We start from the raw sequence: 27,426 nt of genomic DNA on the forward strand, positions 1-27,426 counted from the left end.
AGGGATGGACATAACGAGGAAACATCTCTTGATGTTCGTTCGTCCCTTGTCTTTCCCTTGGCTTCATTTCTCACACTCCACCCTTGCTCCCCAACTGTCTCACATCCTGCCATCTTTCAGGCACCTAGACTTTCAGGGCTCATTCTTGCCCTTCCCTATGGTGCCATAAGATAAAAGGGACTATTCGAGTGCACTTTCTATGACAGTCCCACTTTTAATTACATCTTCCCTCTTGTTCCCATAAGTTTACTTATTTCTTCTATTTGTATGAATTCAAAAAACACAATCCTCCATATCCAAGCCTCAAGGAGCCCTTGATGTGGTTAACACAAATAACTAAGATGTGATGCCATTCATTCAAAACTATTTTCTCCTTTATTTATCCCTTCAGTAAGTACGTGTTATAAGCTAGTGAGCTCAGACTCTCTCTTAGGTGGATGACTATAGACTTAGGGCTCCCAGGGAGGGTTGTCTTTTCCAAATGAAAGTCCAAGGTTCTTGATAGACTCCCACCTAGAGTCTCAGTGTTGCATTTTTTAAAGCAATTGTTCAGAAGCAAGAGTCTATTATCAAGAATATTCTTGTTCAAATTCCAACTCAGCTACTCATCTCACTGTTGTCAGTTTCATTAGACCCAATATGGGGATGATGATGCCATAGGAATTTTGTGAAGAGTCAATGAAATAAAGCATGTGAAAGCAATCAGGCATCTAGTAAGTGGTCAGTCACATAAATATTATCGTTGCCTCTATTATTTCTAGCACATTCTGTGGTAGTTTTTATAAGATTTTTCTTATGTATTATTAATTTTAGACATCTTTTCTTATGCATCTTATGTAGCACTGGAGATTTTTAAATGAGCCTGGGAAGTAAGTTTTGGCAGCCATACTCAATATTTCTGTGCAAAAAAATTAAAACTATTAAAAAACATAAAGTATTTTAAATCAAAGCTGTCAAATAAATTCCCTGAAAAGATTAAATAAAAACTGAATCACTCAATTTTGCGAAGTTTAAGATACTAAATTTTCAGGCAAATACAAAAACTTGAGATGAATGTTTTTCATCTGCTATAGCCGCCAATGTCAAATTCCTCTTCTATTAGTGTCATCCCTATCACCGAAAATATTGCGCCAGAGGAGACATCCTACTGCTTAATGTTGGTGACATTTATTTTTCAGCTTGAGAAGGAAAAACACAAACCTCTAAACTGAAATCTGTGGGGCCAGTGAAATATGGCAGTTGTATTATCAAAAAAGAAGAAAAAGACAAATTTTCAGTTTTTGAGAACATAATTGTTACTTCAGTTTCTCTTAAAGAAAAAAAAAGTAAAAATTCTCAAATTTTAAAAAGTAGATTTTCACTACCATAGCAGATTGCTAAAATTGAAGTTATTTCATGATTCCTATTTATCATTTTATTATTTTATTACTTTATTTATTCTCTCTCTTGGTTATCAAACATTGCTTTGACCCAATGTAAGTGAATAAATGTGTAGATTGAAATGTACCCTTGTATATATATATTTTAAAAATTTTTAAATATGACCTACAATTTTAAAAACCATCAGTATTTTCTACCTTTATAGCTAATTCAGTGAAAGAACTCTAAGACCACTTAATCCTCTGTCGTATTTCCTTTTTTTGTTCACTTAATGACAAATATATTGAAATATTTTTTCATATTTCTCATCCAGAAAAATTACTTTTTGATTCTACATATAAGTGAGATCATACAATATTTATCTTTTTCTGTCTGACTTAGTTCATTTAGCATAAGGCCCTCAAGGATCCATCCATTTTGTCACAAATGGCAAAATCTCCTTCTTTTTATGGCTGAATAATATTCTAATTTATGTATATAAATAATATATAACATGTAAATATAGTATATGTAATATGTATAATATTTTATATATAAATTTATCCATTCATCTGTCAATAGACATTTTGGTTGTTTCCATGTCTTGGCCATTGTAAATAATGTTGCTATGAATATGGAGGTGCAGACATCTCTTTGAGACAATTCTTTCAATGCCTTTGGATATACAGAAGTGAAACTGCTTGAGCAGATGGTAGTTCCATTTTTAATTTTCTGAGACTATCTATTTTCCATAATAGAATCACTCATTACTTATACAATGTTGTATGTCAATTATATCTTATTAAAACAAAAAAAAATTCTGTAAAAACAATACCTTGAAATGTAAGGGAAGTATATACATTTGAGTGACTTTTAGTGGTAAACAACAATTTGTTCAACCTGTTTTCCACAAGCTCTAATAATAATTTTCACATTATCTTCATTTTATTTTTTTTCCAAAGATTTTATTTATTTATTCATGAGAGGCAGAGACAGAGGCAGAGGGAGAAGCAGACTCCCTGCAGGGAACCCGATGCGGGACTCCATCCCAGGACCGCAGGATAACGCCCAGAGCTAAAGGCAGACACACTGCTGAGCCACCCAGGAGCCCTATTTTCATCTTAAAACTAGTATTTCACAAATTATCTTTGCAGATATTTTATAGAAAAACTAAAAATGTGACTTACAATTTTAAAAACAATCAGTACTTTCTACCTTTATAGCTGATTAAAAGATGAGATCATGCTTCGTCCTCTGTTCTATCCTATATACAAAGTTACTTTTCAATTATTTATTCTCTAAACCAAAAATAGATGGAGATTCTGCAAAAGTTATCAGAACTTATAAGGCAAATATACTTCTAAATTACTATTTGGAAGTATCTATACTCTTTCTGTTGTCATAGTCAACAAATTAAAAATATAAAAATGACCACAAAAATCTGTTTCCTTTATGCTACCACCTCTGCCCCCAATACTTCCTCCTTTTTTACTGAAACACCCTGTAAGGACTAAAAATCAGTGTGTACACTTTCCCCACCCACATATCTCTTCCCTACACACACACTTATTCTCTTCCTGTCACTCTGTGTATATATATGTGTGTATGTATATGTATATATTTCTTTATATGTATTATTTCATATGTATATACACACATAACACTTTTTTTTTTAACCAATACACAGAACATTTTGAAAGATGAGATGTTTTGAGGTTAGGGGACTCTCATAGGGTCTTTGCCTGCAGTTGAATTTTTTTTGTTGTTTGCTCCAAGCCTTAGATTCTCAGGAAATTCACTCCAAACAAGGAAGTAGGATAAAAGAGGGAAAATCTTTAAAGATTTCTGTGAAGAAATGGAGAGAAAATTTAAAAAGGGATAACAAAAAGCAGGCAGAAGAAAAAGGTGGATATATACCAGGTAAATGTGTTAGAATGTTAAAACGTCCCACTAGCAACTGAGTGAGAACCTCAGTCTATACTTACAGAGCTGCCCAGACAAGCGAATACCACAGCTTGATTCTGCTGGTAGCTGTGAGTATCTCCCACTGGTATTCAACATCCAGAGCCACTTGCATGCCTCCCTCTAGTCCCCAGTATCAGAGGCTCCAACTCTAGACCCAACTGTCCTCTTCCATTTGACTTTCATTGATTTTCTGTCTTTGCATGAGTCTACAAGCTTCCTCAATTTTATTATCCACAATGATAATGTTTCTCCATGTTTAATAATGAGTTTGTTTCAAATTATTGGTTATCATTGGTTTATCTGCCTAAAACCAAAAGTGATATGTTATTCCTGATATACAATATTGTATTAGATTGCATTGTCTTAAATACTATACAAGATATAAAAGAACATTCTACCAAAGCTTGGTGAAGACAAGAAGCACTATTATGATTAGGAAGGATGACTATATATCTAGCTATGTATTGAAGACCAATGAAATAGTCTTTCTAATATATAAACAACATAATTTACTCAAAGCACTTAGCCCAGTGCCTAGTATTACAGACTATTATAACTCCTTTCCACCATTCAAAGCAATATTTATTATATAATCTTTACATGCTCATATTGCTTTTGATGTATCTCTGTTAGATTTTCTTTCTGTAATTGACCATTTATGTGCTAAGTCACTAACTGGATGATAAACTCCCTGAGAGTGGAGAAAAGGAAATCATTATTGTATCATCAGGGCCTAGAATATGGTAAGTACCTTAGAAAATGCCCTATACATATCTGACAGCTAAGTGAAGGAATGAAAGTAGAATTAAGTTTTATAAAATTTCACTACTATACTAGGTAAGATGATGATAAGAGCACTCAACCTCAACCACTTCTCTGGAAAGCTGGATTTTAATTTCACTTCCACCAATAATTTCCTGCATTGCCTTAGGCAACCCGTGTGCAAACTGAGAATAACCTACAAAGATCCTAGGGTTGCTGAGGATTATAGTTGATAGTAATGGGAGGATGAAGGCCAAAGATATAGTGAACAGAGTCCCTTCCCTCCCCACAGATTCAGTATCCTCGGTTGGAAAATGGAATGTGGTACCAACTTCAATACTGTGTGAGTCTGAGGAATCAATCCCTAGACAAACTATAATGAAGGATGGGGTGAAGTGGGCAGATAGACCTCCATCTTGACCATGCTCCAGGTTTGTAGTAGCCAATCAGCAACACCCCTGGGGTGTATATAAGAAAAAAAACATATTTTAAATGCTTTATTCTCTCCTGTAACTAAAAAAGAAAAAGCATCTGAAGGCAACCAAGCAAATGAACAAAAACAAAACATGACAAATCCAAGCAACTTCTTAGAATCAGGAAAAGATGAGCTTCAAAACCATGTCATCTCCCCATAACCTTTTAGCCATTTTCACCCTAAATTCTTTATCCAGTAAGTTTTTCCCAGCCAGAAACCTGGTTTTCCAATGCCAACAGATTAGCACTAGCAACAATTTTATCTCCTATGATGCATTTACTATAGGCCACGTTTGGTACTACATTATCCATTCACATTAAAAACAAAAACAAAAACTTTCTGGGATGGATATCAATAATCTTATTTTGCAAGATACGATAGGGTCCATAATAAATACTACATAAATGTTTACCAAGTGAATGTGGAAAGAAATAAATTGCTGAAGAAAATATCAAGGTATGGAAAGGATGCACATCTGGCCCAAACTCATATGCAGGCAAGGACAAAGCTTAGACACAAATGGGATTCACCCAATTTCAAAATGTCCCATGCTGGACTAAACTGTGATGGCATTTTTGGCACTGAGTTTAAAATGATCGGCTCCGCCACACACACACCACATCATTATTTGAAGCAGCTGTCTCTTTTCACCAGATTCCAGAGCTGCCAACTCTATTCCCCATCTCTCAGAAGAACGAAAGTTCTTCCTTGCCCTCTTACGATGGGGAAATCGTGACCTGTCAAGTTATTCTGGACATCTCCACTATATTTGTTCATCTTCCCTTTCTCTTGAGGATTATGATCTGAATTTACTGATTTTGTCTCCCATTTTTAATGACTACCTACTATTTTGACTGTAAAAAGTGGAATGGGTACCACTAAGGTTCACCATCCATTCTCTCACCATGATGCTCTGATCTCTCCCACCATCAGCCCATGTGGTCAAAGAAAGTGAACTGCACTTGAAAGAGAGAGGGGAGGACAGAGTTAGAGCACCCCTGTTCCAGTGCCCCAGTTCCATCCCTGGTGCTCCAAGCTGTTTTCTGGGCTCTCGGTTGGCTCACTGTTAATAAGGCAGCCAGGCTTGATAGCCTCAAGACCCCTTCCAGCTCCAAAATTCCATGAAATCAGTGACATATATATGCATAGTAGTGATACAAACAACCATAGTAATCTTTGAAACTACTAAACAAGAAATGGAACTTTAGCTCATCTCTGGTGTCAGTACAGTCCTCAGTGTTCAGGCTGCTAATTTAATCACCCTACAATGTGGTCCCAGGTCAGTCAACAAATTGAGTATCTCCTACTTCCGTCCTCTCCTTCATTTTCTAAACTCTAGATTCTTAAATGGACCCAGAATTTCCATTATGCAACTTAAATGAATTTATTTCACATTAAGAGGGACCCTCTGACATTTAGAATTGAAGACCTGAAGGGAAATGTGCTACCCTTCGGTCAGCAGAGGGGTATCAGATATCAGCAACATATACACTACATTTGTTCATTAATTCATTCTGAACACTGTTTCAACATACCTTCAAATCTGATTTTGGGCCTTGAGTTCTGTAATAATTAAATCATTCTCCTGCGCTGAAAGCTGGCTCATCTATTTCAAAAGCAATCAAGGACAAACAAATCAGTCTAACAAAGATGGAATAAGAAATGGCAAAGTCTAACTTTTAATGCATCACTGATTTTAATACAGAATGCTTTACAAAAAAAATTTTTTTAAATAATTGTATTTGCGGGATGCCTGGGCGGCTCAGCAGTTGAGCATCTGCCTTTGGCCCAGGGCATGACCTGGAGTCCTGGGATCTAGTCCCACATCAGGCTCCCTGCGAGGAGCCTGCTTCTCCCTCCCTCCCTCTCTCTCTCTCTCTCTCATAAATAAATAAAATCTTTTTTTAAAAAAAAATATATTTGCTTTGTAGAATCCCTGATGGTCACGCAGTTTCTTTCTTGAGTATATAAATAAAACTCTCTGGGGAAACTCTTCTTGTCAAAGTTCACCCTAATGGAAATGTTTTTAAAATATCAAAAGGACTTAAAGAGCTAAAGTCACTTCCCCAGCAATTTTCAAAAATTTAACCTCAGCACTGAGGAGTGCTTAAATATCGATGAAACTCTCCTCAAACATCCCTTTTCCAGTTATCTTGTTACCATCCTTTACTGTCCTTATTGTCTACTTCAGAATTTTTTTTAAGATTTTATTTTTTTATTCATGAGAGACAGAGAAAGGCAGAGGCACAGGCAGAGGGAGAAGCAGGCTCCATGCAGGGAGAAGAGGTGGGACTCGAGCTCAGGCCTCTAGGATCACGCCCTGGGCTGGAGGCAGCGCTTAACCACTGAGCCATCCGCTCAGCTAAACCACTGAGCCCTCTCTGAGCTCTGCCCCCTACTTCCGAATTTAATGATTAGGAATCACTTGAGGCTTTCTCAGGTAATAATCTAGGGCTTTCAAAAAAAAAAAAAAAAAAGAGAAGCACTGAGGAAAGGGTATATTCTTAAGAAGTCCAAAGTTGTGCATGAATATTACTTAGAAATTCTTGGCATTCTTTTAGAATGGGTCTTTGAGGGCCACAGTCTCTTTGCTCCACATGGAGATCACTAAGTTGCAGCCACCCCCCCCGCCCCCACTTTTAAACAAGAACTGTGTCTGGCTCCATTTTGTAACTCTCCCAGCAGAGCACCTGGCGTATAGGAAAGCCCAAGAACTATTTGCTGCACGAATAGAATGAACATTCAAGCATAAAGGCAGGAAAATGAACCTAAGTCATGTCAGAGCAAAGCTTCTCTATCAAAACAATCATAAAATCCAAGGAATGAGAACACTTTCCTGATTTACAGAAGCATTGAGTAAAAGTTCTTATGATAGTTTTACATAAGTGTCATGAATTTATATAATCTTTTCACCTCACCCCTTATGATAGAGACTTGTAGATCAGACACTTTTCAAAAAGAAGAGGCATGCATTTTGTTTATTCAGGAACACACACCCACTCATTTACAGGCTCAGAAATAAATCTCATTAAGTTGAAGCGCCATGCTGAAATCACAGCTGTGAATCTTTCTCTTTCTTTCATCAAAATTTGAGGCACCATCTTTGATGGATGTCAATATTTTTCTCTTAAAAAGTAAATTTTGAATAACTTTTAAATTGCCATACATATTTATTTAAATGTTACAGAATGCATAAAAATAGAAGAGTGGTATATAAATGATATATTTATAATTAAAAGTATTCTTTGGAAATATGAGGTACCAAGTAAATGTAAGCTGATAAAGCATTAGACAAACAGATGTTTATTTTTTTTTAAATAAAATGCAATAAAAGGCTTTTCTGTACGATCACACTGCTGTAATATTGAAAATGTTTTCCACGCTAAAATACTAAAATATGGCTTTGTTGTGCACTGTATGTGTGTAGTGTGTTCTAAATTAAGCCATGGTTCAGAGGCAACCTTGGTTCTATGGATCAATAGCAACACACAACTCAAAGGCATCCCTAGGGTAAAGGAGCCAAGGAATCTTTTTAACCATCACAAACAGCTCATCACAAAGACAGAAAGGCAACAAAAACAGACACACACACATGTACACTAGGTTATGAGCAAGACCTAACATTTTATGGACCAAGTGGATAAGTAACTGGTTTTGAGATGCTATTCTCAACATCAGTGGGACATCAAGTAAGGGTACAAAGCTCAGCTGCAAGATATATCAGATCTTCATTCATGGCGTTCCGATTGGACTGTCTTTGAACATATGCCCTTTCAAGTGAAATTAATCAATCTCTTTATCACTCTCACTGCATCTGGAGCCATAATCATTACCCAACTGCTGAGAAAGAAATGAAACCACTAATCGCACAGGGAGTGGAGCTTAGTGTTCAGACTAAAGTTTTTATTAAATTCTAATTTGAAAAGTGATTTTTCATGACTAGCCATATAAGACATACTTATATGTCCAGGAGGTTGCACTACCAAAGCTGCCAGCTAAGTATCCACCAGCATGTTACCAACACGTTAACAACTATAGAACTTATGCTTTCTTTAAATTATTCAGTGATTGGAGCAACTGAGTGGCTCAGTCAATTAAGCGTCGAACTCCTGATTTCGGCTCAGGTCTTGATCTCAGGATTGTGAGATCGAGCCCCACATCAGGCTCCATGCCCAGCAGGGAGTCTGCTCTAGAGTCTCTCTCTTCTCCTTCTGCCCCTCCCACTGCTCTCTCTCTCAAAGGAAATAAATATATTTTTAAAAATAATTAAAAATAAATAAATTATTCAATGATTGAATCTTATGATGAACTTACAATACTCAACATGTAACACTCCAGATAGGAATATCAGAATCCATCTGATTCTCTGAATTTAACATAAATGCTGCCAACTATCAAACACATTAATGTCTAGTTATTCATAAGCCTGGAATTTCCCCACCAGCAATTTTAGGAACCCCACTTAATAGCTGTGACATAAACCCACTCAAATGTAATCAACAAGAGTGTCACCTAGTTGTCACTTATTTAACTTTCAAATACCTCCCGCGCTTTCAGAACACTACATAGAACTGTGCTTTGCTAGAAAACTGCAGGCATTTTCTTGTACAAAACTGATTTATACCAACTGAAAAAGATTGTCCAATGGACTTACCTTATAAAACTGGACATGTGTTCCCAGAAGAAAAGTTACACTGTTAAAATACAGTTTTAAAATCACATTTAGGAATTCAGTAAGCATCTTTGCATCATATAGTTGAACGATAAACTGTAGTTACTTGAAGTGTATCATAATACATGAGGTAGACATACATTAACACAAAAGTAAGACATTTAACTCCCAAGAGGCTAGAATTTATAGAGCACCAGACATAGACTGCAGGACTGATCTTTTTTTTTTTTTTTGTAAGATTTTATTTATTTATTCATGAGAGACACACACACACAGAGATAGGCAGAGGGAGAAGCAGGCTCCTGCAGGGAACCCGATGTGGGACTCGATCCTGGGTCTCCAGGATCACACTCTGGACTGAAGCCGCCTTAAACCGCTGAGCTACCCAGGCTGCCCCCTTTAATGGTTTAAAATGTACATACAGAATTGTAGTGTGATGACTACTTTCATATTTCTAGCATATTTATTAAATAAGACATAATAAATATATTTACTTTCTCTTTCCCTAATAAGAAAACTAGAATGCAAACATGCCTTCACTGTTGTTGCTTATTTTGAGGATACCTTAGATTTTGGTATGAGATTGATGTCATTTTTCAAGTTAAAGCAAAAATAATTGTTTAGAATTAAATTTAAGACTTACTAAATTATTTGCTTACACATTGTTTTTGTAGCTCATGCTTTTCTTCATGGATTTATTTTTTTTTAAGATTTTTCTATTTATTCATGAGAGAGAGAGAGAGAGAAAGAGAGAAGGGCAGAAACACAGGCAGAGCGAGAAGCAGGCTTCATGCAGGGAGCCTGACAGGGGACTCGATCCCGGGACTCCAGGACCACAACCTGAGCTGAAGGTGGCACTAAACTGCTGAGCCACCCAGGAATCCCCAGGACTGATCTTTAAGTAGTTCTAAGAAACAGAAAAACAATACCCCTCTCCCTTTCCTAGGCACTCTTCGCAATAAGCTACACACATGGGCCAGCTGCTGCCCTGTCTTAATAGCTTATTCATTTAACTGAAGATATTTTCCTTAACATGCTTCATTGGTGCTTTAAGGCATATTTGCTTTTATTGATCTGTTTCCCAAAACAAAGGCTCTTGCCATGATGCAGTGCTAGGAGTGGCCTTCTGGACCAGAGAGGTAATAGTACTCATTAAAAGTTATAGATCCTAAGTGAGTTTTAACACTTCTGTTACACAAGAAGCTTCTGTTAGGCAAGAAGTACTGCAAGTAAATTTTACTCCTAGAGTTAATATCTAGAAAGTCCAGGAAATTCTACATAGATCCCTGGTATCATCCATTTTAAATCAAAGAATCCCTTAATCTATCAAAACAGGCTTAATAACCAGTCATGGCAAGACACAAGATCTATGTAAGGAATCCATCATATTTCTTTGTACTACCAATAAACAATCTTAAAGTGTAATTAAGAGAACAACGCCATTCAGGGGATCCTGGGTGGCTCAGTCAGTTAACCGTCTACCTTCAGCTCAGGTCATGAACTCAGGGACCTGGGATTCAGCCCCATGTCCGGGCTCCCTGCTTGGTGGGGACCCTACTTCTCCTACTTCTCCCACTCCCTTTGCTGCTCCTCCTGCATGTGCTCCCCCTGGCTCCCTCTCAATTAAATAAATAAAATCTTACCCCAAAAATGAAAAAAAGAGAATAACCTCATTGAAAATAAATAAAATACTTATAAATAATTTAAAGGAAGTAAAAGTTTTGTAACCTAAAGATTACAAAATATTACTAGGGGAAATAAAACAAATGAAGAAATATTCCATGTTCATGGACTGAAAAATTCAATATTCTTAAAATGGCAATTCTTTCTAAATTGATTGATAGATTAGGCATCATTCCTATCAAAATTTCAGCAGACCTTCATGTAGAAGTTGACAAATTGATCCTAAAATGGAAATGTAAGAGATTCAGAATAGTAAAGGCAATTTTTAAAAGAACAAAGTTTGGGGCACTTGGGTGACTCAGTCGGTTAAGCATCTGACTCATGATTTCGGCTCAGGTAATAATCTCAGGGTTGTGAGATGGAGCCCTGCATCAGGTTCCACACCCAGTGGAACCTGCTTAAGATTCTCTCTCTCCCTTTCCCTCTCCCTCTGCCCCTCCACCCCCATACTCACTAAATAAATAAATAAATAAATAAATAAATAAATAAATAAATAAATAAAACAAAGTTGGAGGATTTTCACTTTCCAATTTCTGAACTTCTTATAAAGTTATCAAAATAAAAATGATAATAAATAATAAAGCTGCCAAGATAAGCTATAGTTATCAAGACAGCATAATATTGACATGAGGATAGACATATAGGAATTAGTGGAATATAGCAAAAAGTCCAGAAATAAACCCTTTTATTTATGGTCAACTGATGTTCACAAAAATGACAAGGCAACTCAATGAAAAAAATATAGCCTTTCAACAAATGGTGCTGGTACAACTGGATAGCTACATGCAATGAAATGAACTTAGATCTTTACCCCCACCATATAGAGCCGTAATTTAGAATCTATCTTATGCTTAGGTCTACGAGTTAAAACTATAAAATTTTTAAAAGAAAATATAGGAAAAAATCTTTGAGAACTTGAATAGGGCAAAGATTTTTTATCTATGGGTTGAACAGTGCAATCTACAAATGAAAACACTGATAAATTGGACTTCAAAATTCAAAACTTTTGCACTTCAAAGACATCATTAAAAATCGAAAAGCCAAACCACAGACTGAAAGTATTTTCAAATCACATGTTTAATAAAGCAGTTGTATCCAAAACATAAAAGAACTTTTGAAACTCACTAATAAGATTATCACCCAATTTTGAAATGCAAAAAGAATTTGAATAGACATTTCACCAAAGAAAATACATAAATGGCTAATAAATACATATAAAGACAATATCATTAATCATTAATAAAATTCAAATCAAAACCATAATGAGACTCTGTTTCACACTGACTATAATGAATTTAATCAAAAATATAGACAATAACAAATGTTATTGTCTAGAATACGATAAAAATATTGCTGGTAGGAATGTAAGATGCATGACCTCTTTGGAAAATGGTGTGTCATTTCTTAAAGAGTTAACAATCTATTTGCCATACAACCCAACAAATCCATTCCCAGGAAAAAAGAAAATATATGTCTACACCAAAACTTGCACATGTACATTCATAGCAGCACCATATACAGTAGCAGTAAAGTGGAAACAACTCAAATGTCCCTCAATTTGTGAATAAAAGAAGTTATATTAACACAGTAGACTATTGTACTATTCAGCAATACAAAGGAATGAGATATTAAGGCATGCTGTAATATGAATGAAATTCAAAAACATCACGCTATATGAAAGAAGCCAGTCACAAGAGACCACATCCTGTATGATTCCATTTATAGGAAATATCCTGACAAGGCAAATCTACAGAGCCCAAAAGTAGATCAGTAGTTGCCTGGGGTTGCAGGTGGGAATGAGGATTAGTGGTACTGTGGTGATGACTGCAAAACTTGGTACACAGTAAAAATAATTGAAATATACATATTAAATAGGTAATTTTTTACATATGTATTATACTTTAATAAAACTTTTAGAATTTTAAAAATAATCGTTCGTGCTAATTACTAGTATTGTAACATCATAGAATGCTATAAAGAGAAGCTTCCACTCGGCATAAAACATGTTTATCTGGATCATCAACTGTAAGCATTAATGATAAGCAATTAATATGAAATCTGAGGAAATAGAGAAGGTGGACATTTTGGGGGTTCATGGGCTTCTCTACTGAGAATGGCAAACATCATAAGCAGTTCTAAGTCAGAAGTTTCAAAAGAGGAAAACCAAAGGCCTTTGCATAATGAAAATTCTAGGTCATTGGGCTAGCTGTTGTCTCATCACTTAATACCTATGCTATTCAAAGTGAGTTTCCTCCTTAATCTGCCTGCAACATCTCAAGCTGTTGTGAGGAAAGTGTAATACATAAAAGAAAAGGCATTACAGTATATTTACTTTTTTACCTTATTGACAAATATTGAGGTGTCCTTGTACTCTTGCTTTTTTTTCTCATTCTGAGTCTGAAGATAGAAGTCAATCAGATAAATCCATTTAAGTTCAAACCTAGGTTTGGTCAAAATCAGGCCACATATTCTTGGCCCTTAAGAAAGCTCTGAGACTGCATTCTTCCTGGTGATTGTTTTGGATTGCATCCCATAGCTCGTGCCTTGGAAATAATAAAGTAGAATTTTATGAATGGAAATGTCAGGGGACATTATTTTTTGAAGGTCCAATATTTGAAAGAGCTAAGGTACATGAGGAATGTCACTAAAAGTAAACAAAATGACAACTTAAAAAATGTGTATTTTAGTAAATAAATTTTAAAGTGGAGAAAAAGAATGTCCAATCATCTCTTGAGAGAAATGATATTCATTATACCTTAATGTCTATCTGTCCAAATTAAATAGGGTTCTACATTTCAGAATATGCAAGGTACAGGATATAATCTCTCACAGTAGCACTCATTTAATAGTGATAAGGGAGTAGCACTGAATATTTAACATGACTTTGTGCAATATTTACTTTATTTTTTCAAATCATTCCTTTTTATTATTTAATTTAGTTTTTAAGACATCTCATGATGCAGATGGCAAGAATAAACACTTTTTGTGAGGTGGATCTAATTTTCACAGTAAGTGTTGATTAAGCTGGTTAAGAAGGCAAATGAGAACAATTGAAACTATCCCTCCCTGAAGGAATGGATGGATCTTGGGGGGTGTAGGGCTTGGGGAGACCTCTTTGGCTGTCAATAACCCACATCTTATCGACCATTCATTTATTGGTTCAGTTCATATGATGTCCTCAGGTATATGGTTCTGCAACTTTGAGTATAGAAAAAGTTCTTAAAGTATGTACCATAGACTATGAACTATATTTTACAAATATTTTCTCATTTACTCCCCATTGACTGATGAGAAAGTAAAGGCATAAACTTGAGGTCACACACAGCTTGGCTTAGGACCCAGACAATCTGACTGTGGTGTCCAAGTTTAGGACCATTCAATCAGGCCGCCTAATATATAGTGTCGGCATCTTTATTGTTTACAGGTTCTTTACAAAGAGAGCTAAGTAATTAAGCTTCAAAATTGTGTTTTAAAAAAGATTTAAAATGCAGCCACTCCTTTTCAACGCAGTGCACATACTTAGCAACAAAAATCTTTGAACAGCTGCATTCAATTAAAAAATTATTAATCCTGAGGAAAAATACATACACAAAAAATATATCCATATGCTATTCTTATCATTTCTTATGTTCCATTTGTAGTAAAGTATATTCATGAATGAAATCCACCATTGGGTGATAAAACTACTTATTCCACATTAGCTTATTATCTTTTTCTTTTTGGGGGAAAATGATCAATATAAGGGGATAATAATATCAAGACTCCCTACATGAACCACAGTTTGGTTACTATAGTAACTCCAAAGAAGCAAAGGAACAAAAGGATGAGATGGTTCATTCATATTCATACTTTTGCTATGAAAATAAGCTTTAAAAGTACATAGCATTAAAGAGAGTAGTAAATATGAACAGTGTTAAATGTATACCTTTTTTAAAAATATTTTATTTATTTATTTGAGAGAGAGAAAGAGAGAAGTGGAGGGGTGAGGGCAGAGGAAGAAGCAAACTCCTTATCAAGCAGGAAGCCCTATGCTCTGGGCTCCATCCCAAGACTCAGGACCAAGACCTGAGCCACCCAGGTACCCCAAATGTATACCTTCTGAGTTATTTTTCTCTGAGTCTCAGACATTATCTAATGTCTGCAGCACAGATGCCATCTGTGACTGTAAACTCCGGGGAACTTTGTGGATGTATCAAAACAAGCGTATGGGGATGCCTGGGTGGCTCAGCAGTTGAGCATCTGCCTTTGGATCAGGGCATGATCCCAGGATCCAGGAGTCCTACATTGGGCTTCCTGCGAGGAGCCTGTTTCTCCATCTGCCTGTGTCTCTGCCTCTGTGTGTGTCTCTCATGAATGAATAAATAAATCTTTTTAAAAAACAATGTATGGATTGAGTAAATCTATAACAACCTGTAAGAAGGCAGGCTTTTTTTTTTTATTTGTTTCCAATCAAGACTGACTGTATTTGATGGTACCTAAGGTGATAAGCATGAATATGTTTGTAAAATAAGCTTTTGGGGAACCTGGGTAGCTCAGTCAGTTGAACATCTGCTTTTGGATTAGGTCATGATCCTGGGGCCCTGAGCTGGAGCCCAGTATCCGGCTTTCAGCTCAGCAGGGAGTCTGGTTCTCTCTCTCTCCTTCTGCCTTTCTCCCACTCATGCTCTCTCCCTCTCTCAAATAAATAAATAAAATATTTAAGAAAATAAAATAAATTAAATAAGCTTTTAAGGTTGCTTTTTTGAATTCATAATAATGTCTTCTAGCCTTTAGTTCATGTTTCAATCCCACTTTGATAGATCTCACTTGTTTTCATTTTTTATTTTTTTCTTTCTTTCCACAGAAGCCTCTATTTTCCTAGTTAAGAATAATTCAAATGTATGTAAGAATCAAAATTCTACCATGGAAGGAAAAGTTAAGGCAGATATTTCCAGGTGGCCATAAAAGAACTTTCCGTTGATAATCTGACCTCCAGAGAGAAACTGTTCCCAGATTAAACCCCAGTCCAATAGCTCAGTCCAACCCAAAACATACAGAGACAATAAACATTCAAATTAAAATTTTAAAAATTTTAACCTGGGCGCAGTTTGGTTGGCCAGTTAACTTTATTAGCGACAGATTTTTGTAACACATGCTCAAAGAGAATAACTGAGTCAATCACAAAAATTACCATTTAGACATCCTCTTCATTCCAGAATAAACAACCTTTAGTAAAACTGGCAGAAAAATAAGTGAGACTTCTCATCAACTCAGGGAGTACAATACAAGTATATATTTTCACTCCTCCTAATACTCCACTGAACTGACAAAAAAGGCATTAAGAGATATAACTCGATAAGGGTCAAAAATATATTAAGAGGTGAAGAACAGATAGCAATAAATTCTGGAGCACAGAGAGCAGACAGAGGAGCACTAGGCAACCTGACAAAGTAAAGGAAGCTGAGGATTAGGGGCTTACAGAAGAGCATGGAAACAAGAGAAAAAGCCAATTTATACTTGCAGAACGTTGGGCAGACTTGGGACCTAGAGGCACCAGAAAGGAGTAAGGCTTGTGGCTTGATATGGGGAATAATTAAAAGTCTATAAATAGAATTAATTAGCCCCACAGATGCCTCTCTCTGTTCCTTCCTCAATCTCTGCAGGAAAACAGGCAGCAAAATTCATCTCCTCAAGAGAACATTTTTGAGGACAGCATACACATTGGAAGACAATGATGAAGTATGCTATTCAAAAGAGAGAAACTGGGATCCCTGGGTGGCGCAGCGGTTTGGCGCCTGCCTTTGGCCCAGGGCGCGATCCTGGAGACCCGGGATCGAATCCCACGTCAGGCTCCCGGTGCATGGAGCCTGCTTCTCCCTCTGCCTGTGTCTCTGCCTCTCTCTCTCTCTCTCTGTATGACTATCGTAAATAAATAAATAAAAAAAATTAAAAAAAAAAAAGAGAGAAATTAAGTGAAATGTTGAGGACTCAATGTTGAACCATCCCCGCCAAGGTCATTCTGCCCTGGTCATTTCTGTAGTGCAGTATAAGCAGTCAAGGAAAAGTTCATTTCAGAAGACGAAGGGATAATGGTCAGTTTTATGTGTCAACTTGATTGGACCACAGGATGCCCAATATTTAGTTAAACATTATTTATTAGTATATCTGTGAGGGTGCTTCTGAGGAGATTAGCATTTGAATCAGTAAACTGAGTAAAGCAGACTTCCATCCGCAATTTGGACAGGCATCCTCTAACCCACTGAGGGCCTGAACAGAACAAAAAGAGAGAGGAAGGAAAAATTCACTCTGCTTGACTTCTTGAGCTGAGACACTATTCTTCTCCTGCGTTTGAACTGGGACTTGCACCACTGGTTCCTCTGGTTCTCAGGCTTTTAGGCTAAAACTGAAACTACAGTACTGGTTTTCTGGGGCCTCCAGATGGCAGATCACAGGATTACTTAGGCTTCATAATCACGTGAGCCAATTACTTATAATAGATAATATATAATCTCTCTCCTTCCCTGTCTCCCCTCCTTCTTTCTCTCTTTCTCTCTCTCTCTATATATATGTATATAGATTGATAGATGATAGAGAGATAGAGAGATATAGATATATAGATATGTGTGTGTATGTACACATACGTATATTTACTCATGCACATATATCACATGTATAACATGCTATATGCTCTGTTTCTCTGGAGAACCCCGAGCAATCCAGGCACTAAATAACCCCTGTAATGAAGACTGCAAATTATTTGACTCACCTCCTGTCAAAAGATGGAACCTAAGTTCCCCCCTTACAGACTCCCTTGCAACCAACAAAAGGTAGCAGAAATGATCATGCATGGCTCCTAGTCTAGGTTAGAAAAAAACATACCACTCCTGCCTGTTTCTCTTTGGAATTTGCTCTGAGAGTCTTCAGCTACCATGTAAGAATTCTGGCTACCCTGAAGCCTCAATATGAAGAGACCAGGCATACAGACCACACAGAGAAAGAGAAAGAGATACCTAGAGGCCCAGCTATTCTAACCATAGCTTTTTGAGGCAGCTGAGTGAAGCAGACTTCCACATGACAGCCCATGCCACCATCTGACTGCAACAGCATAAGAGACCCCAAGTGAGATCACCTCGCTGGACCATCACCCTCAGATGTGTGAGCATCTTGTGTGAGTCATAAAATATTTGTAGTAGTTTAATTTTTTCCCTTTTCATCCTCTGTACCATTTATCCTTCCTCTAAATTTCTTCTTTTCTATTCATGTGTTTGTTTGATCATGGTCTCCGAGGTAGGGAGCTTTCTTTTAATGTCAATTGGATATGGCCTATCTCCTTAGTGTTTCCCAAGAGTGAAACTTGATGACTATCAATGTTTGAAACCATTATTTTGGAGTGGGCTGTTGCACAGAAATAGAGAAATGAAAAGAAGTATGAAACTTCTATGTTATTTGTTGAAGTTAACTTTCTTTTTTCATGATTATAATTTTTATTTCTAAGACGTTTTAAAAATGAAATAATTGCAAATCAATAACACAAGTTAACTTTCTACTAACTAGAACATAGAAATGACTGATCTCACCTAGATGGGCAGAAAAGGATAATATCCTCCCACAAGACTGAAATAAAACATGGCTAAAGGACTACATGTTGCTGAATCACTGATCAGTCTGGACCACTAACTTCATGAGACTTTCCCATGAGAGCCACAGGAGGAGCTATTGTTTTTACACAACTGCACTTGGGTGTATCTTTGTTATGGCAGCTTAGCTTCACCTTAAATAAACCCATGGTTAAGGCCCAGAGTAAAGTCTTTTAAGACTGACAGATATAGACTTTTGAGGAACCCATTCTTCAATAAAAAGGCCAGTTCATCATTCAGAGAAGCCTGATATGAAGCCCAAGTGGAATACATAGGCAGAGTGCCCCATTTGTCTTTAGTGCTTCACTCTTGGGAAACACTAAGGAGATAGGCCATAACCAATTGACATTAAAAGAAAGCTCCCTACCTCGGAGACTGTGATCAAACAAACACATGAATAGAAAAGAAGAAATTTAGAGGAAGGATAAATGGTACAGAGGATGAAAAGGGAAAAAATTAAACTACTACGAACATTTTCTAAATGAAAAGAAAATACATTTATGAAACAAGATGCACTAAAAATATAATCAGAGAAAAAGAGACCTCAGAAATTCAAAAACATGATACTGAAATAAAAAGTATTCAAAGGAAAGGCTGAAAGGTTAAGTAGAATCAATATTTTAGAAATTAAAATAAAAATGCAAACAAAAGAAAGCACACAGAAAAACAGGGAATATCTAAAAATTAAAGATCGGCTAGAGAGCTAAAGTATCTGTCTTGAGAAGTTTCAGGAGGGAGGAAACCACATACAAAGTAAATGTCAACACTGCAGAACCTGAGCATATTAATTAAAATATCCTCCTAGTGTTCAGGACAATAAGGAAAAAAAGAAGTACCCCAAAGTATATAATCATGAAATTTCAGAACATCCTACATAAAAAGAAGGTTCCAGAAAGAGGAAAACAAGTAAATGATGTACAAAGAGATGAGATCAGAATAACATCAAACTTCTTAGCAACAACACTGGAAGCTAAAGCAGAGGGAAGCAAAAACCTTCAAAATTCTGAAGTGTACTATGTACACTTCATACATCCCCACATAAGAGACCATGATCAAACAAACACATGAATAGAAGAGAAAAAGAAAGAGGAAGCATAAATGGTACAAAACACTCCTTTTAACCTTGAACTCCATACCTGAGCTATCAGTGAAGTATATGACAAATACAGAAACACTTTCAGACAGGAAAAATTACTTCCAATGTACCCGATTTTAGCAGTTCTAACAGGTAAGTTTAGTAATTCTAGAAAATAAGCCAACAAAGGCAAAGAGGAGAAAGAGAGCAGGGACCATGAGGTTTCAGATGAAAACATGAAGGAACAATCCCAAGAAAACAACGGTGGAAAGATCTCCCAAAGAAAACATTTGGTAGAGTATTTGCAGCCGTGCTTGAGTGCTTCAAAAAATTTCACAATGGGTGTGTGACACATCAAGTCCAGCATCAGGGGAAGACAGCAATAGGCTCAAAGAAGGGGAAACCAAAGGGAAAAATGAGGCAATTTTTCACTTCTGTGCCAAACAAAAAGCTGAGAAGAGGGATGCAGAAGCACTGAACACTGCTTGGCTCAGCAGAGAACAGTTATCCATGTAAAAATAATCACTGATTTAAAGATTGTGATCTCACCAGTTTGAAGGGGGTTGGTAAGGAGGAAAAGGGGCAGGAGATGAGGGATACATCCTCAACTAACATCACAGAAAATCAATAGGAAATATCTAGTCTGTATAAATCGAGAACTCTCAGTAACAAGCAGATGGCTTAGAAACATGGAGGGGAACATCAGGATAAATAGCACAAGGTACTGGAAGTGGCTCCCCTGTGAAAATGACCTGGGAGGTGACATGCAACTGTAATGCATCATCAGAAGGATTAGAGGACAGTAAATTTCAAACTATGCACCCATTCCTCGTTATAAAAACGTGTCTTCAAGATCTTTTTCCAGAGATGATCAGAAACAGTCCTGGAACCAAACAACAAGGAAATATGGGCCTATTTTCATATTTACTGATCTATATGTTTGACTTTGGTTTTTATTAATTCTATATTCTCTCCTTAATATTTATATCGAGTTCTAGAATAGCAGGACATCATACCTTCTATTTCTGCAGTCTCATCACCCTCTTAAATACACGAATTTACACAGACAAACCCACAGAAGACAGTTCCCCACACTCTGCAAATACGTAATGTGCTGGGAATATTTCGCGCAACAGTTATTTGTGTACTAGGTACCTGGTACATATCCATGAATAAAATTGGCAAAATCCCTGTCCTCAGGGAGTGTGTATTATAGCATTACTCAGGAAAAAAAGCAGAATAATTTATTTTATATTACTTAAATAATAAAGACTTGTTCTGACTTTTTGGGAGCATTATAACATTATTAGTACTTGTGGTCTCTAAAGAAAAATAATTAGAATTTTTAGCAGTGAATCCCATGCCATATATGTCTATGCTTTTTGATGTCAAAGAAATCACACCACTGAGAGTATATTATGCACTGTCTCTAAGATTAATATCCATATAAGTAATTTAAATGATTTCAATTTAATAAAATTCTCAAAAGAAATATTTCATGGACATAGGCAAGAAATTAGCTCTCTCCTAAGAACATTATATTTTCTCTAGGATCCCTAAACTTTAAGTTATATATATGTTACATAAATGTAATATATATAATTTTGTATTATTTTTTCTTAAAGTGCTTTCAATGCTGAAAACATAACTATTTAAGCTATAAATAAATATTACTCTATGTAAGATCCTTTTTCCTTATATAATGTCATTTTCATAATCCCCTTTTTTTCCCTGAAAAAAAGATTAATTCCAACTTAACCACTTAGTTCTTAGAACATGAGTCATTATTCTCACCCTTTTCATTCACTGAGAAGGAGCTACTGAAATGAAAGCTTTCCAAGACCATGTCATATAGAAAGTTCTAGGCCTAAAAAGTTAGTGAAATTACTTATGACTACTTATTAATAAAATATATTTAACTGTCAAGCTGATCTCCTCTTTTCTGTATGTTTAAAGAGCAGAAGTATGCAAAAATTGGATAACATAAAAGGAAGTATATTGTACACACTGGATTATTAATAATGATTAAAAAATAATAATAGGTAACATTTATTGAGTAGGTATATTATACACAGGTATTTCCATAAATTGTTTTACTTAATGTTCAGAAAAGTCCCATGAAGTATTTATTATCCTTACTTTTGGATGGATAAATAGGGCTGAACTCTCTTCTCTTTAGATAACTAGGATTCGAATGTGGGTCGGCCTGCGTATAAAGCTCTAGCTCTTTCGTATACTCAAAGGATCTCTTAGGATGATTTAAGGCTATTAAAAGAACTTCTCACAAAGAGACAAATGTGGATTATTTTTTTTTCCTTTCATACCTTATTATTCATAGCAAAACTTGTTTTCCAGGCTTTTTATAAACTCACTTGCAAGATGTAATTTGGAGTGATGAAAATGTTCTGGAACTAGAGAGTGGTGATGTCTGCACCAACTGTGAACATACTAAATGTCACTGAATTGTATACTTCAAAATGGTTACAATGGTAAAGTTTATGTTATGTGTATTTTACTACTGCAATTTTTAATGTTTTTGGGCACAAAGGAAGCACAGTGAAAGTATATCCTCTACATGCATAGGATGACAAATTTTAAGGTCATCTCTTCAGTTCTAAGGCTACATATTTAAATTCTATCACTTTGATAGTGACTTCTTCACTGAAGTCTCTGCACTGGCAGAGACTTTCTCCTAATTTAAGTAAGACCCATATATTCGGGCAGCCCCAGTGGCTCAGCAGTTTAGCTCTGCCTTAAGCCCAGGGCCTGATCCTGGAGACCCGGGATCGAGTCCCACATCGGGCTCCCTGCATGGAGCCTGCTTCTCCCTCTGCCTATGTTTCTGCGCCCCACCCCTCTCTGATGAATAAATAAATAAAATATTTTTTAAAAAGACCCATATATTCAACTTCCTAGTGAGCATCTCTCACAAATTTCTCAACAATGTAACATGTTCAGTCCCAAATTGCTAATGGTGTCTCCATGCCAGTTCCTTCATAGTTGGCCTGTGTTAAGTGACAGCAGCTCCCCTGGTCCAGCTGTTCAGAGCAGTCTCAGTGTTACCCATGAGTCTCTTTGCTTCCCTGTACCCGCATATCAGTAAGTCATGATGCTTTACCTTCAATCAAGGTTTCTCAGTCTGGGCACTATTGACCCTTGGGGGCCTGGTCATTGTTGTGAGGGGGCCATCTTGTCGCTTCTATCTATGGTTGTCAGTAGCTCACCCCAGTTGTGACAAACAGAAAAGTCCCCTGCGGGGCAAAGTCACCCCTGGTTGAAAACCATGGCCTTAAATATATCCAGAATTCAATCTCTCCTCACCACCTTCACTGCCATGACCTTGGGTCAAGCTGTATCATCATTCTTCATTATTTTTACAGAAGCCTCCTCACTGGCCTTCCTGCTTCCACCATTCTTAATTGACCACCCACAATGATTCTACTATAATCTTATTAAAAATAAAGATCATGTCACCACGCTCTCAAAACTCCCCAGTGTCTTTCTGTCTCACCCAGAGCAAAAGCCAAATTGTATGTATGACACCTGATTTGAGTCCCATTCCGTCTACTGACCTGATTTGTCACTGTCCCCCATGCTCACTCTGTTCCAGCAAGCTGGCTTCTTCTCTGGTCTCCAAACATGTTGCACACACTCTTGCTTCAGGGCCTTTTGCCTTTGTTGAGACTTTCATCTGGAAAATTCTTTACCCTCTATCCCCCTGGCTGACTCCCTTCTTGCTTCAGATATTGATTCAAACTCACCTCTTTAGTGAAGCATCCCACAGCCCACCTGCTGGCAATTTTGGTCTCTCCATCTTATTGCATATCCCTCTTCCTTGCCTTCTCTTTCCTTCTGAACACTTACCACCATCTAGCATACTGTTTATTTACCTTCTCTATCATGTTCATTACCCCATTCCTTTGTCTGCTTTATTCTCAGTTTATCTCATGTGCTTGTAACAGTGCCTGACACACAATAAGGACTCGACAGGTATTAGTGGAATGAACGAATCTCTTAGAACCAATACTAAGAAATGTTTTGAGACCACTAGTTGCTATGGCTTTAGAAACCATGATCTGTTCAGATAAACAGATCTCTTCAAAGCAGCAGGCATGAATAGTTATATATTTACTTAAAGCAATAAGCAACATCACTCCTTATCTGGTACTCTTGCTGATGCAATCCTTCTTCTTGGCATGGATGGTAGATTGCTTGACACTAAATATAGATCAGAGGAGCTCATTGCAATGATAAGAGGCATTCAACAGCTTTGCCAGATCAATGACCCCACATCCTACAGCTCACTACTTTCTCTCAGTACAGAAATCCTTAGCAACATAATATTCCACTCACTTATTATTCATCAGTCCATTGTTTACCCAAAGCCCGGAATCACTTAGAAATGCCTCCAGTTTGGATGAGGTTGACTAACAGCTCATCCATGAACTCAGGGAAAACAGGAGACACCAACAAAAAGCTTAAGTTGTTGATACTGCAATCTAAACCAAGAGAAGGGTTTCTAGGTTTCTAAAATAAACTTATCTCCTGGGTCTCCTGGGAAAGCTGTTCAAATTTCAGAATATACTGGACCTGAGTTGTCAGATTTGATAACATACCCCAAAAATATAACTGATATCACCAGCAAAACAAGTTTTTTTTAAAAAAAAAAAAATCCAAATGAAACATAATAAACTCATGTAGAAGCACATTAACAGATTCTAAGATGCTAAAATTGCCTTGAAGGTAACGACCCAGAATTGCTCTAGTGCATATACCTCTTCAAAATGCTATGTTGTTTACCTTTATAATAGTGTAGCATTCATGTCACTATAATTTATAGTAGCAAAACACCAAAAACTGCTGATATGCCAAGCAGTAGGAAAAGAAAAGATAAAGCTACAAGGCACTGGTTAAATAAATTATTGAATAAAAATACAAAAGAATACTATATAACCATTAAAAGATAAAATTGCCCCATGTACACTAATAGGTAATGTTCATCAAGACATCATTATGTGATAAAATAAAGCTACAAAGGGTTCATAGTATGATTCTTATTATATGAAGCAGAGTGTGTGTATATATGTACATATACATATGTATGAATTAGTTATTTTCAAGACCACCTTCTCCATCATTATCTACTCTGCTTCCAGCCCAGGAGACTGGTCTGTATAGATAAATCAATGAGGTCTCCTGGCCCTGCAGCTTCTGGTTGGGTTCAGCCAATGACATCTCTGGCAGGAGATGTGAGGGCAAGAGCTATATTCCTCTGACCCCTTTCCTACTTCTCACTGCAGGTTAGTTACATCCCTCTAAAGGTCATGGCATCTGGGGGGGCATCCTCTCCTTAAAGTTTTCTTTCCAGATTCCAGAAACCACTTCCTTTTTTTGCCCCTGAAGATCCAGAAGTCCTAAAAACTGACACTAGCTCAGGGGTACTCCACAATTCCTTGTAGCTGTTCTTAAACTCTGCTCACACTTTACCACTTTCATGAATAGTCCTTTTATTAAACTCCTCCCAATGACCTTCTTTGCATGTACTGCTTCTTTTTTGTCAGAACTTTAAATAACAATAGTAGTACTTTGTGCGTATGTGTGTATCTTATGCGGTTTATATACATAAATATGCATGGATATATACTTTCATGTGCAAAGAAAATCTCTGAAGGATACATAAGAGATTGAAGATTGGAATATATGGTCTGGACGTTTGCTTTTCATTTTGCATCTTTTAAATTTTTTCTACTTTTAAAATATCTGGTCATATTCAAGTAATAAACTTGTAATTTTGAAGCAAACCCACATGGGAAATATATATTTATCACTTTTTTGATCGCACGTTAAGGAGAGAAAGAGGTAATAAACACGAGGGGAAATGAGAGTGACGACAGAGACTCATTTGGAACAGTGCAATGTGTCTGATGGGAAGGAATGTATCTCTGAAACTGAAGTTTGACAGTTATCAAAGAATTCATCCACTACAGCATTGGTCTGTACCATCTTGTTCCAACAACCTGCTTTTAGAAAAGCAGACTTATTTTTAAAATTTGTGTCCAAATAAGCCCTTTTTCTTCACACATCTCATTTGCTACTTTCCTTCCATCCTAACTGCACTTTTTTTTTTGAGAATTTTAGACAAGAGTGAAGTCACACAAATGTGTTCATTTAGATTTGATAAAATGTTTAGCCTTTTGTGATTAAAACAAAATAGCCCCTTTCACAGAATTGCAAGACTTACTTCTAGAACTATTCCAAAGCTTACTAAAACTACCATGAGGTAAAAAATACAAATCACTAATGTAGTATTAGAGCCCACAATTAAATTAATTTATAGGCGCTTTAGTGCAATTAAATTTCCTCCAGACCATATCTCTAATGGCACTAGGTTTTTTACTTAATATACTTTAAAGTATAATTTACTTTCATTTTTGCAAAGTCATTTAAATATTACAAATATCACTTTTGTACATATTTCCATAGTGACACAATACATTTGCAGTCTATTTAATTTACAACGATGAGAACAAAATGAAATCTCTTCAAGGACCATACATCTTCTACAACATAACATTTTCCTATTCTAAGATATTAAGTATATAAGTTATCTGTATTTGTAAGAATGGACTATTGAACCAGTAATAAATTTTTAAATGATCTGATTATGAAACTACAAAAATTAAAATCTAGAGCAAAGAAACACATCAGTAATACAAAGAAGCCAAGATGTTTAGGGTTCATCATTTAAGATAATAAAGTGTTAGCCTTTAAAATTAAATTTAACAGCTCTTTTCCACACTCAAATTAATGAAATACTTACAGAAGAACATGAGTTATATGCAAACCTCCAAATTTCAATTCAACTTATTCATATACTGATGAACAAGGTAGCTGAGGATCTCAAAATATATTAAGGAGACTTTATAGTCACAGCTAATGAGCAAAATTGTTAGGACAATTCTTCATGCTCTCCAAACCTAGATATGTAGGATCTAGGCTAAAAAATATTCAATAATAAATAGCTAACTAGTTTGTCAGCTAAAAGGGAGAGACATACAGAACTAGTACAAAGCATTTTTAGCTGAGGATATCAGCTAAATTCAGATGTCATTTTTGCTACAAATGTGCTGCACAGTGGTGATACATTTGACAAAGGAGAAGCAGATGTAATTATGGAACTCATAACTTTAATTGACAACAACATGAAAATTCAGAAGTGTAACAGCATCACAGAAAGAGGTGACAATTATGCAGTAATAAAAATTAAATGTAAGTTTTATTGTAAAGAGAAAAAGTCTATTTTTCCTCTCTGGATATTTCCTACTATTCCAGAAATACAAACAAGGATGCATAGGATATTCTTATCATTAATGAAAGTGGGACAAAGGACAACAGCCAGGACATTCCTACCTGGTTTCCAGATGAACTGATTATCCTTTTTGCCTTCCAAATGAGCTGCATGGGACAGCAAGAGAGAAAGCAATAGAAATAGCTTCCTCATGCTCCTCCATAACCAGCAAATGACAGCCAGATTACCCTTTGAAAACATTCTTCAGATTTTCAGCCTCTTGACTTGCCTATTCCTAAAAAAAAAAAAAAAAAGGAAAAGAAAGAAAGAAAACCAGATAAGTTTCTTCTGTACAAATTACAAAAACTCACACTGACTGCTAGAACCTTTACCATGATGACATTACAAACTCCCATTTCCATAAAAGGAATACTTATACTATTAACATTTTAAGATCAAAGGTTAATTAGCCATGCTTTCAATCCTTACCCATTGAAGATACTATCAGTCTTAAGGACTTCATAGTCCCCC

General features: G+C 36.3%; 1 protein-coding gene across 1 annotated transcript in view; it reads right to left on the bottom strand.

The window, feature by feature from the left end:
• Positions 1 to 27,156, bottom strand: part of LOC129514579 (thrombospondin type-1 domain-containing protein 7B) — a 741,731-nt gene extending 714,575 nt beyond the window's left edge. Inside the window, exon 1 of the mRNA XM_055333257.1 lies at positions 27,018 to 27,156. Within this exon, the coding sequence (XP_055189232.1) occupies positions 27,018 to 27,156 (139 nt within the window). The remainder of the gene's footprint in view (positions 1 to 27,017) is intronic.
• Between the last annotated feature and the right edge of the window lie 270 nt (positions 27,157 to 27,426).

The sequence above is a fragment of the Nyctereutes procyonoides genome, unplaced genomic scaffold (assembly GCF_905146905.1).
Source record: "Nyctereutes procyonoides isolate TBG_1078 unplaced genomic scaffold, NYPRO_anot_genome, whole genome shotgun sequence".
NCBI classification, from domain to species: Eukaryota; Metazoa; Chordata; class Mammalia; order Carnivora; family Canidae; genus Nyctereutes; species Nyctereutes procyonoides.